Consider the following 17,999-nt stretch of genomic DNA (forward strand, 5'->3'; position numbering starts at 1 on the left):
GATCCCGCAGCCCAATCCACTCATTTTCAGGTGAGGAAACTGAGGCCGAGGGAGGGGAAAGCACCTCCCTGAGATCATATAGTCAGTCTGTCCATCCTGGAGCTGGAATTAGAGCCCTGGCTGGCTGGCTGGGCCTCAGGTTCTTTACCAGACTTGATGAGCAAGGACGCCAAGCCTTTGGAACAGTAGCGTGGTCTCAGCCACCTCCTCTTCCCCCTCTAGAGTCCGTAATTGTAGCCGACACTTTGTGGTGCTTAGTGTATGAATGCCTGTGATCCACAGCCACCGTATGGGTTAGGAGTTACTGCACCCATTTTATAGATGAGGCGATGGAGGCACACCGAGGCTAAGTACATCGCCCAAGGTCACGTGCCTCCTAAGTGTCTAGCTGCGGACACGCACACTCCTGACGGCCACACCGCCTGCCCGGCGGTCCTCCTGATCTGTTTCAGTGCAGCGAACATGGCGTGAGCATCTTCTTCGCGTGAGGCTCTGTGCCAGGCACATGGGGATGTGGAAACGCACAAGAAACACACATGCTAGAAAATAGGACATGATTTATAATCACAAGAGGCAGGACCTTCTTCTGATGTTTTTGCTTGGGAGCCGTGACTGTAACCTCCTGGAGGCCTTCTGTCAAAGGCCTCTAAGGACAGGGGAGACCCTCGGGGGGTCCGCTGGAGCCAGGGACAGAAACGCAGGCTCCAGACATGAAAAAACTGAGGAAGGGAGAGCAAAGGGTTCCTCGCCCCCTGGCGCCCTGCGGAGGGGGGGGGGGGGGGGGCGGCCTGCAGGCCCAGCCATGCTGACTCCAGCTTTCTGGGCTCCTGTTTCTGCCTTGGCTCCAGGCCAGACATGCGGTGGGGTTGGCCCCGTGCCCAGGGTCCCGGGCTCTGCTTTCTGCAGCTATCAGCGGGGCTCATGTGCCCCAGCTGTGAGGGGGAGGGAGGTGCCAGCTGCAGGAGGGCCCTGTCCCACGGTGGGTCCCTGTCTTCCCTGCAGGTGATGTATTTCAGCTCCCTCTTCCCCTACGTGGTGCTGGCCTGCTTCCTGGTCCGGGGGCTGCTGCTGCGAGGGGCGGTCGATGGCATCCTGCACATGTTCACGCCCAAGGTAGGCATCCGGGCATCCCAGCTGCACCGGTCCGTCAGCCTTGTGGGGCATAACGCTCCGGGGGACGTGCTGGGTGTCAGGCCCTGGAGGGATGCCCTGGGGACGGAGCATGGGCCCTGCCCTCAGGGTCCCCAGGAAAGGGACCGCGAATTTATTTGGGTGGAATCAGAAGCAGCTTCAGGGAGGAGGTGACACGGGAACTGAGCCTCCGGGAGCAGGTAGGATTTCATGAGTGGCAGGAGGACGTTGTAGTCAGAGGAACCGCGTGAGCATGAGTGTGAGAAGCACCAGGCGTGCTTGAGGGAAGTCAGGCTTGGCTAGAGCACGGGGTCAGGGAGGGGGATTCGTGGGTGCATCTGTGACAGCAGAAACCAAGAAGGTGCCTCAGAGAAGGAAGCTCCCCTGGGAACCACGGCTTGTACCCAGGTCAGGAGAACAATGTGACTATTTTATCAGAGACAGTGGACCACAGGGATAGTGACTGCCCTCAGCGACTCCATCCTCATCTCTCCTCCCCGTGGCCCAGGGAGGGGCCAGGCCGGACCACTGTGCCCGTTTCACACGACCGTGCAGGCGTCCTGAACATGGTCACCCAGGCTTCCTCCTGGTGGGCTCTGCCCACCGTGTGTCCCTGCCTCTCTTCCCTTTTAGACCACTGGGCACAGCTGGTCCACTGAGGAGCAAGAGAATGTCAAATGCAGGTTGGGATGTCCTTCAAGGTACCCCAAGCAATGGAATTAGTAACCCCGTGGGCAGGCTGAGAAGCCCACCCCCAAATGCCAGCTGACCAGCCACCAGCAGGGGCCGGTGAGACCCCAGCCCATGGGCCTGGGTCAGAACCCCCCCAAGTTCAGGTCTTAGCATTGGCCCTCAATAGTGCCATGTCACACGTGTGTCACACACACACACACACACACACACACACACAGTTACACAGAAAGTTCGTGCAGATCACACAGAGAGAAGAGTCCTGATCCAGTGGGTTTGAAACCCCATCCCCTCCCCACTCCCCCATGCACGCAGCTGTGCACAGCTCCCGGTGTCGGGGGTGGCAATGTGCAGGACACACGGCTCCATGGCCGCCAGACCACAGGAGCTGGCCCTCGGCATGCTGGGAAGTGACTTCTAAGGTTTCCATGGGAACCACCGCGGAGGTCCACTTTACGAAGCACTTACTGAATCTCCGGAGGCACGAGTGTTACTCGGGCCACGTGGCTGGCGCGGGTGGTTGTGAACACGTGGTGTCTGACAAAGGAGAAAAATGCAAACCTGCTTTCTTTGGGGGAAACCAGCCCTAAGAAGAAAGCCGACTGTTTTATGAATGACTTAACTCTGTTTCTAGAAGCTGCCTAATGTGAACAGTGAGTCTTTCAGTTTTACTCTACTGAGCTTTGTGAGCAAAGGACAGACCCCAGAGATGGTGGTAAATGTGGAGATGCACCGGGTCTCCAGATGGGCCCCTGTTGGTGGTGGGAAAGCAGGGGTTTAATTCCAGGAGCAAGGGAACTGGACTGTGACGCCGGCTGCCGGGCCGAGCACAGACAGCGCTGCTCCCATTTGATTCAGATGCTCTTTAAAACATCTTGTTTTATCTCAGGCATATAAACACACATACTTCATAATACAATAAACATTCTTAGGAAATAAAATACTACAGATGCCGTATCGTCACAGCTCACTCTGATCCCACACCCTTCCTCCCCAAAAATAACCACTATCCTGAATTGGGGTTTATCCTGCTACTATATTAAAATATTTTTTTGGAAAACATATATGCACGTCCATAAACAACACATAGCCATTTTGCGTACTTCTACACTTTACACGAAGAGCATCATGTTACATAAACCTTGTTTTTATTTTTGCTCAACACTTTTGAGATTTAGCTATAATGGTATTTGTAGCTCTGGTACATCCGTTTTCGCCGCGGTATAGTATTCCACTGTAGCACTAAACTCAAATGGATTTATTCATTCTCTGGTTGACCATCGTTTAGGTTTTTCCCAGGGTTCACCGTTGCTGGTAACGCTACATAAACATTATTACACAGGTCTTCATGTGCACAGGCCCTCTGGGTGTATGTGTTGGGGAGTGGAATTGCTATCCCAAAGGGTATGCATAGCTTCAGTGTTCCTAGATGTTGGCCAAATTGCTCCAAAGAGGTTGCGTCTGTTAACACTCCCACCAGCTGTGTGTGTGAGTCCCAGTGGCTCCACATTTGTTAAGACTTCAGTTATCATCAATCATGTGGGTGCAGAATGGTTGATGTGCATTTTGAACAGCGGCGGCGGGGCGCTCCTTTCCAGCACCCTTTCCTGGAGTTCAGGAAACCGTGTAATCTCACTTTAGCAGAGGCCAGAGTCTTCATGAGGCGAAGTATAAAGAAATAAATCCAGAAGGCTCTGGAGGATCCAGGTCTCCAAGAACCAGCAGGCGTGGCCCCTGGCCCACTGAACCTAGTGACTTTCGGTCCCGATGAAATCTGTGGGGTCCATCTTGAGACCTTGCCCGCTGAGCAGTTATGGGGCAGCTCCTGCCTTTGACCCTGGAGGGATGTGTTCAACAAAGAAAGGGGCCTGAAGGTCAGCCACCTCCAAAGCTGCCCCGAGATCCGGTCATGAGGACTGGGAAACGGCCGAAGCACTTGGCCACAGAGGGGCTGTGTGATCTTGACAAGAGCAGTTGAGGTGGTGGCGTGCTGGGGACAGTCTCATAGTAATGGGTTCACGGGAACATTGAAGGTGAGAAATTGGAGACAAAGGATAGAAACCACTTATTTTCAGGAGTTTTGCTGTAACGGGGCACAGACATGAGAAGTGGGGTGCTAACTGGATAGGGCCATGGGATCAAAGGTGTTATTTCAGAATTTTATATAAGAATAAGTCATCAGACCCTGCTGGCGGGGATGGAAATGGTGCAGCTGCTCTGGAAGAACAATCTGGCAGTTCCTCAAAAGGTTAGGCAGCGTTAGCATGTGACCCAGCAGCTCCCCTCCTGGGCACACATCCAAGAGAGCGGAAAACATGTGTCCACACGAAGACTTGTGCACCAGTGTTCATGCACCACTGTTCACAATAGCCAAACAGCAGAAGCAGCTCAAGTACCCATCAGTGACGAATGGAAAAGTGAAGGACGGCCTATCCATACGATGGACTCCTTACCCAGCCATCAGAAGGGGTGAGGTTCCCATCCATGTGTGGGTGAGCCTTGAAGACATTATGCTAAATGAAGGAAGCCATTCACAAAGACCACATGTCGTATGATTCCATTTACACGAAACATCCAGAACAGGCAAATGTGTACAGACAGAAAGCAGATGAGGGCTGGGTTTGTGGGCAGGTTGGGGGAGAAATGGGGAGTGAGTGTTACTGGGTACAGGCTCTCTTTTCGGGGTGCTGAAGATGCTCTAACATTGATGATGGTCATGGCTGCTCCATGTTCTAAAACCTAGTGTGGTGATGGCTGTTAAGTTGTGTTCCGAGACTCTTTTTCCAATATGGGGGGGGGGCGGTGTTCCCCACGCCTCCAACAAGCGCTTCTCGGAAACCAGCTGGGAGTCTGAGAATTCAGCTCAGTTCCACTCCATTCTGGAACTACCCAGAGGTAGCATGACATCTCCCAGGTTAGGAGTTCAGTCCTCAAGGCCGCCCTCCCCAGACGCCAGTCACAAGCCTGGGATGTCACCTGGACTTCTGACCTGCTGGCTAGAAATAAGAGGTTCCCACGACCCCCTCCTGGGGTTCCATTAATTTGCTAGAAAGGCTCACGGAACTCAGAGAGACGTGGGACTAGATCACCAGTTTGTAATTGAGGATATAACTCAGGAAAAGGCAGATGGAAGAGCTGCTTGAGGCAAGGAACGCGGGCAGGGTGGGAGCTCCCGTGCCCTGCAGGTGAGCTACTCTCCCCTCATCTCCACGTGCTCACCAGCCTGGAAGCTCTGGGGCCCAGTCCTCTTTGGTTTCTATGGAGACTTCGTTACGTAGACATGATTGATGGAATCATTGGCCACTGAGGACAGATTCAACTTCTAGTCCCTCTCCCCTCCCTGATGCTGGGGTGGGGGTGGAAGTTCCAACCTTCTAATCACTGGTGGGTTCTCCTGGCAACCGCCCCCCCCCCCCTTAGTTAGGGTCCTCACTCACCTAACACAAGGCACCTTTATCACTCTCCATACTTAGGACATGCGAGGGTTTCAGGAGCTGGGAGGGGACTGTGGATGGAGACCAAGTGTCTCATCGTCACAGTACCGCAGCGCGCAGCTCTGAGATGTGCTAGAAACCACTGCATCGCACACCAAACAAATCCAGGAAAGGGCGAGTCCGTGCCGTCAGAGAGAAGGCGACCAGTGTCCCTGAATAAGCAGGGGGATGGGACCCCGTGCCCCGGGGGGAAATTGGTCTTAGTGGGAGCACACCCTGTTTCCGCAGGAGCAGGAGGGACGGGCCAGCCTGCGGGCACAGACACTGGCAGCTGAGGGGCTGTGGTGAGGAGCTGCGATGGTGTCATTTTTCTCTGAGAAGTAGCAGCAAGGTCACCGGCTGAGTTAGAAGGAGGGAGGAGGGCTGGAACTTCAGGAGTGAGTGTGAGTAACTGCATGGGGGGGGGGGGGGGCGGTGATGCGTGCGGCACGCAGGGCTCCCGGAGGTCAGGGGAGGGGAGCGTGTGGTGGGCTGGGCCAGCGGTGCTTAGATCGATCGCGTGTTTCGCAACGCGTGGTGCTTCCTGTGTGCGGCGCTGTGGCACACACCTCCCACGCATTCGCTCTTTAAGCTCATACCAGCCCTAGAGGTAGGCACTGCTGTGACCACGTGGACATCTCTGGTGTGGACAGTATGGGAGAAAGGGGGGAAAATACACACACACAGGCGTGTACACATATGTGTGTATAAATACGCTGACATTAAACATCACTGGGTGGGTATGCAAGAGACTGACGTCATGGTTGCATCTCGGGAGGGAGCAGGGCGCCTGGGATACTGAGGTGAGGAGAGGGAGACCTTTCCGCCTGTTGGTTTTGAACCGCGTGACTGTGTTACCTGTAAGCAGTCACCATGGAAGGAGCCGCGCCAGCCTCGGGGTTGGGATCAGCACCAGCTGAGCTCCGGGCGTCGCCACCTCTGGGTCTGGGCAAGTGGGTGGTCCTGACAGTGAGCCGGACTGGCCACAGGGTCCAGGGTGTGCAAGGATCGCTAGAGAAGAGGGTGGCTCCCTGCGAGGCCCAGAGGCCCAGAGGGAGTTCATGGTGGGACTTGCAGGCTCCCACAGCTAGAGCGGCTCTGAGCAGGACCAGGCAGCCCAGCCTCGCCACCAGAGGGCAGGCTCAGAGCCAGGTGATGGGGCCAGATCCCAGCTCATCACTTGGCGCTTGGCAGCCAGAGGGCAGGGTCCTTGGCCCCTCTGGGCCTCCGTTTCCTCGGCTGCTAGATGGGGTGAGCCATGGCGGCTCTGGCACAGTTGTCGGGAGAGTGCAGGACCGCCGCTGCTTGCAGAGCGCGCCATGAGCGTCAGTGAGTATGGCTCTGTCCCTCTGAAGGTGACTCTGCCCGTAGGCAGTGGGAGCCCGGTGCTCCGGTGCCACCTGGTGTCCCGCAGTCTGTCTGGCTCTCGCACTGGCAGGGGCCTGGCAGGGCCAGGGAACAAGGGCGTGCGCTCCCGTCACGAGCTGCTCGGGCTGGGCGCTCGGCAGCTGCTTGTGGATTCAAAAAGCATCTTCGTGCCACTGAGCCAAATGCCACGAACACCTTGTTCCCTGCGCGAGGCGGTGACTCAGCCATTGTGCCAAGGAAGTGACGGGAAGCTGTTGCTCTGGGGGAGGCACCCCGAAAAGGGTGTGAGCCTCGTCTTCGGTGGGGAAGCCGGGTTCCCACCTCCCCTCCTGCAGTCACACTCTGACATCCCGAAAGGACACTGAGCTTCCCAAGGTCGGGCCTTGGGTTCACTCTCTGTGGACACTGTGATCGGGACCTTGTTGAAATCATGCGCCATCACCCAGCAATCCTGAAAGAGCCCCTTCAGGTTTAAGGAACAGCAAGCCTCCAGCCCAGGTCACCTTAGGACACAGGTCAGCTTTGCCTGCCTGTCTGTCTGTCTTCTCTTCCACGTGCCAGGCACTGCTCATGCAAAGACAGCACGTGGGCTCCATCCCTCAGAAGCACAAAGTGTAGAAAGGAAGATGACACACACACCAATAATTCTGGTGTCACAGAGGGCTGTGAGAGCCGAGGACCATGACCAGCTCTGCTAGAGGCCGGCAGGAAAAGCTTCAGGGCGGAGGTGATATTTGTGCTGGGTTTTGAGATATAAATAGGAGTTCACCAAACAGTGAGTAGGAGGAAGGAAATTCCAGGCAGAGAGAACAGCCTGGGCAAAAACCACAGGTAGGAGATCATGGTGCTTTTGAAGAATGGCGCACAATTTACTTTTCTTATTTATTTATTATTATTTTTTAAATATATATTTATTGATTTCAGAGAGGAAGGAAGAGGAGATAGAAACATCAATGATGAGAGAGAATCATTGATCTGGTTGGAGCCCACAACCCGGGCATGTGCCCTGACCGGGAGTTGAACCGTGACCTCCTGGTTAATAGGTTGCTGCTCAATCTCTGAGTCACACTGGCCGGGTTGGCGCACAATTTAAAACTTATGAATCATTTATTTCTGGAATTTTCCATTTAATATTTTCGAACTGCAGTTGACCATAGGTAGCTAAAACCATGGACAGCAAAACCACAGATAAGGGAGGATGACTATGTTTTTCTTTTTTCTAATCTTCACATTTCTATTAGGAGCATGGCTAGGCCCCAGCTCCTTATTCACAATGCCCGAACCCAAATAGCCCCGGAAAACAGAAGTGATTTTCTTTCTCTGGGAGGGAACTCATTTTGTGGCAAAATGACCTGCACAGCTGGGAGGCTATTTATAGTCCTCATTGATGCGCTGGTGTGAACTGCCATCTTCTGCGGCAGAAACACGAATGCATTTGATTACAGGTTTGTCCCGGGCCCGCTCAGGGTAGCATGTAGCTCTGTGACAATAGAATTAGAAACGAAACCCTGATTTCCAAAACCAGGCTGGCCCCGGGTGTGTCGGTAAGGAAGCGTGGGCCTGGATCACTTTTGGAATGCCGGCGGCCTGCTCCATTTCTCCGGTGGTCTCGCTCTCCGTGCGGGGACCAACAGAAACCGCATCCACCTGTCTGCACGTTCAGCCCTCCCTCCCAGCCCATCTGGCCCCCAGCAGGTGATTTTGCCTCCTGCTTTATAGCCCCCTTAGTCAGAAGGCGGTGGTAGGAGGGCACCATGGCCTGGCGGGCGGTGATCTATATTTTAGAAACTCCGCTGCCCCGACGAGTGAGCTCCATTACTGTGAGCAACTCATTTCACCTTCGGGCCTCAGTTTACTCTTTCAGTAATCCCTGCCCCCGCCCCCGCCCCCGCCCCCCAGACTTCTCTGTCTCTACCAGGTCAGAGGCATTTGCCGGATCAAATGCTACTAGTGCCCGGCATGACTGCTGGCTGTACATTTGATTCTCACAGTCACTCTAGGAGGGAGACTCTATTATTCCCACTTTTCAGATAAGAAAACTGAGGCTCATGAAACAGGCACTACCACTTGCCAAGTCCTCTCGGCCAAGTGAAGGTGGGAGTCAGATGTAGAGCTGGGTCTGTCTGACTCTAAAGCCCTGTGCTGGGTCCAGCTGTGGTCCCTGCTTTGCGTAACAGGAGGCGGGATGTGAAAAGGCGTGAGAAACTGCCCCGGGCCGTCTAGATGCAGTGTGGCTCAGCCTCCTGACAAGCTTGAGAGCAGACTGTGTGGCTCAGCCTCCTGACTGGCCTGAGAGCAGATGGGGTCAGGCAGGGCTTCCCCTCTCTGGAAGGGTCTTAGGTCTGTGCCTCAGGTTGGGTGAGCGAGGTGGGTTCCTCTGTGACCTGGGGCATGTAGGTGTGTATGAGTGAACCTTTTCTTTCTGGGACCAGGGAGAGCAGGTGGGAGGAGGAAGATGGTGGTGTCTTTGTTTATGGTTTGAGGTGGAGGAGGTCTCAGGGAGACCTTGATGTTCGCAGTTCTCAGGCTGCACACTGGACACTCTAGGAGGCACCGCTCACACTCTAGTCTAAGTGAGTGGCACTCCCTAGAGTCGTGCACTGCACACCATGTCTGATGGCCCTGGAGATGCTCCTTCGTGAGATAGCCCCGCGGTCAGCCGTGATCGCAGTTAAAACGAGCAGGGAACTGACTGTGCAAGTGTGTGCGCCCATTCTGTCGTGCCTCAGCCCGACAGCGAGCCCTTACCGACATGCTCCTGGATCTGCGTTTTACGGGCGACACAGTTCCAGGGGGTGAGGAGACATGCCCAAGGTCACACAGCACCGCTCTTCCCCACTGTGCCTCGGGGCCTCTGCACTCCGCTGAGGCCGAGGAAAGGTGGGTTGGTGGGAACTCCGTTGCACTTGAATGAAACCGTTACTCTGTGTCTCCTTTCTTCCCCTGCCACGGTCCCCTCCCGCATAGCTGGACAAGATGCTGGACCCGCAGGTGTGGCGGGAGGCGGCCACGCAGGTCTTCTTCGCCCTGGGGCTGGGTTTCGGGGGCGTCATCGCCTTCTCCAGCTACAACAAGCAGGACAACAACTGCCACTTCGACGCCGCCCTGGTGGCCTTGATCAACTTCTTCACCTCGGTGCTGGCCACCCTCGTGGTGTTTGCTGTGCTGGGCTTCAAGGCCAACATCATGAATGAGAAATGCGTGGTTGAGTAGGTGGCGCCTCCTCCCGCCCTTTCTCCTCCCTGTCCACCCTCCCGGGAGGGGCAGGCAGGCCGTGGGTGGGGAGTCCCTGTCCCTGGGCTGAGGATGGAGATCAGGGGAGCTCTCCATCCCAGCCCCGGACCACAGGGCAGATTCACAGATGCCTGTGCTGATGGTCAGCGGGTCCTGCCTGGGTGCCAGGCGGTGCCCCAGGTTCGTGCTCACCGCTGCCTTTTTGCCTCGTCTTCTCCCCTTTGTGCTGCAGGAATGCTGAGAAAATCCTGGGGTACCTCCACTCCAACGTTCTGAGCCAGGACCTCATCCCTCCGCACGTCAATTTCTCCCACCTGACCACCAAGGACTACTCGGAGATGTACAAGGTCATCATGACCGTGAAGGAGGACCATTTCTCAGCCCTGGGCCTGGACCCCTGCGTGCTGGAGGACGAGCTGAACAAGGTGTGGGACGGGCTGGGAGGCAGGCAGGCCAGGGCTGGCTGGGGCTTGGGTGCGGGCTCCAGAAAGCCACCAGGGACCCATTCATTTACTTGATAAGCAAGGACCGTATTTTCATGTGTCCAGAGAGGGAGAGAGGAAAGGTATCAGCTCAAACCCCTGCCCTGAGGTCAGTTGAGCCCTGGTGAGCAGGGGCCCAGCGTTACTGCAGTTGTCCTCTACCTCGCCTGCCCATCAGCGTCACCTGGGGTTTTATAAAACCCTGATACCCAGCTTTACCTCCCGACCAATCAAATCATTGTCCCTGGGGTGAGCCAGGCATTGGTGTTTTTAAAGGCTCCACTGTGATCATGGGGCAGGCGGGCTGAGATCACTACATTCAGGTCTGGAGGGCAGAGCTGGGAGCAATCAGGGAAGGCTTCTCAGAGGAGGAGAGTCTTGAGCTGGGTGTGTTGCTAAAAGGGAGCGTCTTCATCTGAATTACCTGGGGTCCTTGTGCACCTTGCAGATTCCAGTCCCCACCGCTGAATTCCTGAACTGGTTGGTGTTTTACTGCCTTGGTGGGGGCAGGATTCTTATCCAAACTCAAACCCGAGCCCCGCTGGCCAAAGCAGCGGGATGTAGGTGGGGTGGGGACCCCTGGGAAGAGGGAAGAGTCAATTCTAAAGCTCTGAGGGGCTTCCAGGGTGGGCGAGGGCCCTCACTGAGGCCTGGCCCTCCCTCCGCCCACACCCGTAGTCCGTGCAGGGCACAGGCCTGGCCTTCATCGCCTTCACCGAGGCCATGACGCACTTCCCCGCCTCCCCGTTCTGGTCCGTCATGTTCTTCCTGATGCTCATCAACCTGGGCCTGGGCAGTATGATCGGGACCATGGCGGGCATCACCACGCCCATCATCGACACCTTCAAGGTGCCCAAGGAGATGTTCACAGGTACCTCCTGGCAGCCTCCCCCGCCTGCGGGGACGGCGGGGTGTGCCTCTGACGGAGAAACCCTGGGTTCTGACTCATTCCTGACCCACAGGGCTGGACCTGCTGCAGGGTGGGCTGTAGGCCTGGGGGGTGGGCGTTGGGGGGGCCTGGGTGCCCCCAAGAGCCCCGGGCCCGCCCACCGCACCCCTGCCCCCACACCGGCCTCCGGCTCTCTGTAGTGGGCTGCTGTGTCTTTGCATTCTTCGTGGGGCTGTTGTTCGTCCAGCGCTCGGGAAACTACTTTGTCACCATGTTTGACGACTACTCGGCCACCCTGCCGCTCACCGTCATCGTCATCCTCGAGAACATCGCTGTGGCCTGGATCTACGGGACCAAGAAGTAAGGGGCGTGGGGGGTGGGGCAGGAGTGGCTCCCCTGGGAGCTCTGTTTCCCACGGCCCTAACCGGGGTCCCAGAGTCAGGAAGCCAGAGCCGGAGGTGCTCCTGCAGATCATGTAGAGACTGAGACGCAGAGAGGGCAGCGCTGCTCGGGCTGCGGGCGCGAGTCTCCTGGGTTCAGGTCCCGTCGTCACCCTAAACTGCCTGAATGCTCACAGCACCTTTCGAGGATACCATCTCCTCAGAATTCAGTGCAGCGTAAGCACCTATTGGGTGTACAGGAGCCCCTGCCCTCCGCACTCATGGACTTCAGCAGCCCTACTCAGCGTTAAGGCTATTTACACAGGGTGTGAGGCAGGGCGTGATTTGGGCCCTCCGTTTGGGTAAGAGAATTCAGCAATAAGAAGGGATTAGGTCTCATGGTCTGAGCCAAGGACAGCCCCCGGCCTCATGGCTCATGAGAGCCAATCTGTACTCCCAGAAAGCCCTGCGACCAGGTCCCCCTCACTCGCTCAGCAAGGTCAGGGCTCCACTAACCCGCTCGGCCCCGCCCTCCCCTCCCCTCCCCGATGTCTGGACCTGGGCTTAGAATCGGGCTCTCACTGTTGCTGATCCAGCCACCCGCTTCCTGGGACAGGGCAGCGGGCGGTGACACAGCAGGGAGCAGCCGTGAGCAGGGCTGGGACACGCTGCTCGGAGGTGCTGACCTCGGCAGCCTGGGGAGGCCCCCGTGCCCGTCTCGGAATGCCATTTTTAAATGCACATGATAAAATAGAGAGCATTTTACAGGCAACTCATTATATTGACAATTAGCAAAATACTGTTTCAAATCTGAGATGTGATATCTGTGTACTTTATTTTTTTTTAATGTTTTTATTGATTTCAGAGAGGAAGGGAGAGAGAGAGAGAGATAGAAACATCAATGATGAGAGAGAATCATTGATCGGCTGCCTCCTCAGGCCCTACACTGGGGATCAAGCCTACAACCTGGACATGTGCCCTGGCCAGGAATTGAACCGTGACCTCCTGGTTCCTACCAGCCGGGCTCTGACTTTATTTTTACTGCATTACATTGTAAGATCTGGCTGTGGGTTTCATAGCAGTGGTAACTCCGGAGCAGCTGTGAGCATAAGTGATCTTAGTAGGTCTCTTCAGTTGTAATGTGATAGGAACATATCTGAGATTTAATCAGTTGCTGGCAGTCACAGGAACGGTTAACACTACTGTGGTTGTTTGCATTTGTAATAGAAAGAAATGCAAGATTTCGGTTAGGTGTTATTGAGGTAGAGATGATTTTTTTAAATGCCATTCGTGGGCACAGTCTGCGAGCCCCTCCAGAATTCCACCCACCGTCCCGGTAGTTAGAAACCCCTAGTCAGGGCAGCCTTCTGGACACTAGGGAAGTGCACTTCCCCCTCTTTTCCAGCAGGGGGAGTCTAGAGCCAGGCCAGTGCGAGTGGGGGTGGGGGCTGCCCAGAGCACAAAGCCCTCTGGTGCCGCCTGCCAGGCAGTGTGTGTCCTGCGGGTTGTATTATATCCTGGGTGGGTGTGATTTGATGTAGTCGGAGGATCTTAGAGGAAGACGGCAGAGCCTGCCCCGAGGCCAGCGGCCACAGATGATATACCAGGAGCGCTGAATGTGAAGAATGGGTGGGATGGTCAGAGAAGGCTTCCTGGAGGAGGAGGCTGTGGAGGAATACGCAGGCACAGTGGGGTGCCAGCTTCCGGCCCTCTGCTGCCCCTGGCAGGTTCATGCAGGAGCTGACGGAGATGCTGGGCTTCCGGCCCTACCGCTTCTATTTCTACATGTGGAAGTTCGTGTCTCCCCTGTGCATGGCTGTGCTCACCACGGCCAGCGTCATCCAGCTGGCGGTCACGCCCCCAGGTTACAGCGCCTGGATCAAAGAGGAGGTGAGGGGTGGCAGCCCGGGGCCCGGGGACATGGGGACCTTCCCAGGCCTTTAATGCAACAGGTGATAGAGACCAACCCTCGTGGGGCAATTGCTATGTGCCCAGCCCTGCTGGGGGCGTTGCACACCTGACCGTAACCTTTCCAGCAACCAGGGCGAGGCGGCATCGTCCCTGTGGTACAGACAGGGACACGAGGGTCGAAAGGCTAACGCCCTTGTCCCTCTTTCTGACCCGTGCTTTCTCGCCCTGGTGTGGAGTGGACTCGCCCACCCTTGTGCAAGTGCAGAAACTGGGGTGCAGATGACCGGCTACCTCAAGTAGCAGTCGCTGCTGCCCCTCATCTCTGCTGGTGCCAGACGGTGGTGGGGTGGGGTGGGGAGAGGGCGGAAGAGGGGCCCTGCGTGGGTGAGGGGTGGCAGTGCCAGGCACCGGCCCTCATCCCCGCCCGCCCCCAGGCTGCCGAGCGCTACCTGTATTTCCCCGACTGGGCCATGGCACTCCTGATCATCCTCATCGTCGTGGCAACCCTGCCCATCCCCGTGGTGTTCGTCCTGAGGCACTTCCACCTGCTGTCGGACGGCTCCAACACCCTGTCCGTGTCCTACAAGAAGGGCCGCATGATGAAGGACATCTCCAACCTGGAGGAGAATGACGAGACCCGCTTCATCCTCAGCAAGGTGCCCAGCGAGGCGCCCTCCCCCATGCCCACCCACCGCTCCTACCTGGGGCCCGGCAGCACGTCGCCCCTGGAGCCCAGCGGCAACCCCAACGGACGCTATGGGAGCGGCTACCTCCTGGCCAGCACCCCGGAATCGGAGCTGTGACCACCACCCCCACCACGCCCGCCCCTCGCCCCCTCCCAGCCCAGCCAGCCCCCCTGCCTGGCCCTCCTCCAGGGGAGGGGCTGCCCTGCCTCGTCCCCCAGCCTGTTCTGCACCCCAGACCTGAGTGGGGGCTGCGCCATCTAACCCTCCGAGATCCTATCACCGCGTGGCAGCCGAGTAACTGGAACAGCCCAGAAGTTCTGACTCCCATACAGGGGAGACTCCCAGGGCCACTTTCAGGGTCACCCCTCCCTTCTCTCCCCCTAACCTGCTGCCTGCAGATCCTGGTCTCGGAGCCCTCTGTGCTGCCAGGTGGTGGGGTGGTGACAGCCACCGGGGTGGGGTGGGGTATCCCAGAGGCTGCCTGGTTGCAGGCGGGGGATGGGACAGATGTGCCAGGACCCAGGGCTCAGCTTGGGGTGGGGCTCCTCCGTGTGAGGCAGATGGTGCCCGGGCAGCAGAGGGGGGGGGCTCCTCCACCCCCAGCTCCAGGTGGGGTCTCCGATGTCCCAGGCCAGGCCTGGGTGGTGGTGGTGGGTGCTCCTGCACCTTGCCTGGGAGGGCCATGCCTGGGTCTGAACCCTTCACGCCTCCACTGGGGCTTTGCATCTCCCTGCCCCCTCCCCTCCCCGCCCCATCCTGGAGCCGAGTGGTGGCCTCTGTCTTTTCCTCGAGTCCCAGAGCACACTTGTCCACAGCACAATTTGGGTGGTTTGGAGCACAATTGCAAGGCACATCCCCTCCTCTCACCTGGGACCCAACTTTCTCTCTAGTGGCAGCTTCTCCCTGGAACGGGGTTCCTGGAGTTCAGGGCCCTTGTCCAGGAAGCCTGGCACCTGGGAAAGAGATCGTTCCACTGCCCTTTTGGGCTGCCACTCCTCCTCTGTAATGTAAGCACAGCTACCCAGTCCATGGCGGTCGGGGCCACAGACAGTGCTGTGGACGCTGAAGGCAGCCAAGGGGAGGGGCTGGGTGTCTGTGTCCCACCCCCACTCTTCCCTTCTGCCTACCCTGGAATAGAACCTGACCAGAGAACAACTGCCTGCAGAGTGATGGATGGGCCAATGGAAGGAAGGATGGATGGATGGATGGATGGATGGATGGATGGATGGATGGATGGACCAAGGGAAGGATGGATGGATGGATAGGCCAATGGAAGGATGGATGGATAGATGGACCAAGGGAAGGATGGAAGGATGGATGGATGGATGGACCAAGGGAAGGATGGATGGATAGATGATGGATGGATGGATGGATAGATGGACCAAGGGAAGGATAGATGGATGGATGGATGGATGGATGGATGGATAATGGGTGGGTGGATGAGTGGATGGATGGATGGACCAAGGGAAGGATGGATGGATGGATGGATGAATGGATGGATGGATGGATGGATGGGTGATGGGTGGGTGGATGAGTGGATGGATGGATGGGCCAATGGGAGGATGGATGGATGGATGGATGGAAGGAAGATAGGAAGGAAGGAAAACTGGCTGGGACAGCAAACCTCTTTGAGAGCTGTGGTGGACAGGGAGGGCCCAGGCCTGGGCACCATGACAGAAGGTTCTGAGTCACTTGTGACTCTGACTGCTCTCAGCACTGGGGGGCAGGGGAGGACAGACTAGGCCCAGGTTCCCTCCTTGGCCCCTTAGTTTCTTGTGCCCCCCCTCTTGCCTGGGGATCCATCCCCCTGCCCCACAATCTCTCTTACTCGCCCATCCCTCCTCCCCTTTCTGGCCTCTCAGCCCCCCTGCCCTTCCAGTGAGGGGAGAGGGAGGCCCACGTCTCCCCAGAGACATGAGCCTTTGGGGCATAATAGGCCGCCTTAGGCCCCTCCCCTGATACCACCTCCTACCGGGCCCCATGCCTAGTCCCACCAGCTCAGCAGCAGGAAGAGCAAGGCCCGGGAGAGACATGCTATATATACTCCTCTGTGTATTCTGTTTCTATTGTATATGCAATCTGTACATGTGGGTGTAAATGCTGTTAAAGGACAACCCAATATACTGTGGCTGCCGGACTATTTTCACCCTCAGTGCTGCACAGATCTATTTTCATTGTATATTTGATATATTTTTAATTTTGTAGCTTGTGGCCGGGCCAGGCCCCAGCCCACCAGCCTCGGACAGGGGCGTGGTCCGTGCGGACTGGCGCGCTCCTAGCCTTTGGCTGCTGCCGGGCCTGTCGGGCTCTCTCTCTGCTGTGTTAGTCGTAGGGCCCAGAGCTTGGTGTGCGTGCGTGTATGTGTGTGATGTGTGCACATACGTGGGGGTGGGTGTGTGTGGGTGCTGATTTGTGAACCCCAGTGTCCCCCATGTCCTGAAGACCCCGCTGCCCTCCCTGCTCCCCCTCCTCCTCTCAGCCAGGTCCCCAGGGCTGCAGGACGCCCCTGCTGTGGGGGAAGCGGGCCATCCTTGCTGGTGCCATCACTGGGCTCCCAGAAATGGAAGGAAGGAGGGGCCTTGGGGATGGAGCCCCCCGATTCATTTTCCAGTCACCTTCTTGCTGTCTCCACGGGAGTCGCAAGCTCTTCATCCTGACAAAAGTCCAGGCTTCTTAAGCGGGTGAGACACCCCCTCCCCAAGAGGGCCCCTCACAGCGCCCTGCCCTGCATTGGTCTCAGAGGTCCTGACCGTGTTCCGAAGGGACCTGCGGCCTGTCGCCTGTGCTGTTGACACACACACCTTCGCTCACTCCTCAGTGGGCGAGGCTGGGGCAGGTGGGGCCTCTGATGAGGGAAGATCCAGCCTAGGCTTCCTGGGGGAGCAGGAGGGGGGGCCTACATCTCGGCACAGGGTCCCCAACCCCTACTAGCCCGCAGGAGACGGCGACTCCAGGGCAGGGCGTGCCTGAGAGAGTCCCGGTCCCTGCCCCTCAGCCTGATCACCAGCTTCTTGCTCAGGGAGCCGACTCCGCTGAGGCAGCTTGAAGCCCCAGGCCCAGAGCGGGCGACAGTGGGGCTCACGAGCTGATCCCACTGAGCTCGGCTTTGCCCTCCAGCAATAAATCTGCAGAGACTGTTGCTTTCCTAGTGCCGGAGGCGCCTCCTGAGCCAGCCTGCATGGCCTGAGGCCGGGGGCCGGAAGCTGTGTGCTCCCAGGCCGGCAGGGCTGCAGCGTTACAGGCAGGGGCCGCCCTTCTGCCCGTCCTCACCGCCGCACCCCTGCCACTGCCTCCCCACAGAGAAGAGACTGAACTTGTTGGAAGGCACCTGGCGCCCTGAGCGTCCACGAGGCCCCAAAACTGGGGACCTACTGCCTCTTCCCTGAGGCCTAACGGCTGGGGGCTGGGGCGGGGGCCCAGCGTCCCTCCTCACCCCGAGCGCTGCTTGGTACAGGCCCAAGTGCAGACAGCGAGCATCACTTTAGGTCCTGGTGCAAGTTCATGGCTGGCAGAGCCCTGGGTAGGTCAGGACCACTCAGCCCAGGGGAGGGGACGAGGTATTGTCATGCTGGAGCCCCCTTCCTCTCTACTCCCCCCATGGTGTGCAATAAAGTGTCTGTTCTTACCAACCCCCTCTTGCCTTTCTGACCTGCCAGGATCAGGGATGGGATGGGGCAGCGTTGGGGTAAAAGCTTGGATGGGATGCTGTGGGAGCTGTGGGTGTGGCTGGCTGGCTGGGACTTGGGGCGGAGGAG

At 57.5% G+C, this 17,999-nt stretch overlaps 1 protein-coding gene across 2 annotated transcripts in view; it reads left to right on the forward strand.

Moving 5' to 3' along the window:
- The window catches only part of SLC6A17 (solute carrier family 6 member 17), a 38,760-nt gene extending 20,887 nt beyond the window's left edge, over positions 1-17,873 (forward strand). For both annotated transcript variants that reach the window (XM_070396170.1, XM_070396171.1), the window contains exons 6-12: positions 1,003-1,113; positions 9,630-9,871; positions 10,129-10,321; positions 11,057-11,249; positions 11,468-11,627; positions 13,375-13,537; positions 13,993-17,873. In XM_070396170.1, coding sequence (XP_070252271.1) covers positions 1,003-1,113; positions 9,630-9,871; positions 10,129-10,321; positions 11,057-11,249; positions 11,468-11,627; positions 13,375-13,537; positions 13,993-14,361 — 1,431 coding nt within the window. In that variant the 3' untranslated portion in view covers positions 14,362-17,873. The remainder of the gene's footprint in view (positions 1-1,002; positions 1,114-9,629; positions 9,872-10,128; positions 10,322-11,056; positions 11,250-11,467; positions 11,628-13,374; positions 13,538-13,992) is intronic.
- The last annotated feature ends 126 nt before the right edge of the window (positions 17,874-17,999 follow it).

Source organism: Myotis yumanensis, unplaced genomic scaffold (assembly GCF_028538775.1).
Source record: "Myotis yumanensis isolate MYYU_CA2020_CCGP unplaced genomic scaffold, mMyoYum1.0.hap1 SCAF_17, whole genome shotgun sequence".
Classification (NCBI taxonomy): Eukaryota; Metazoa; Chordata; class Mammalia; order Chiroptera; family Vespertilionidae; genus Myotis; species Myotis yumanensis.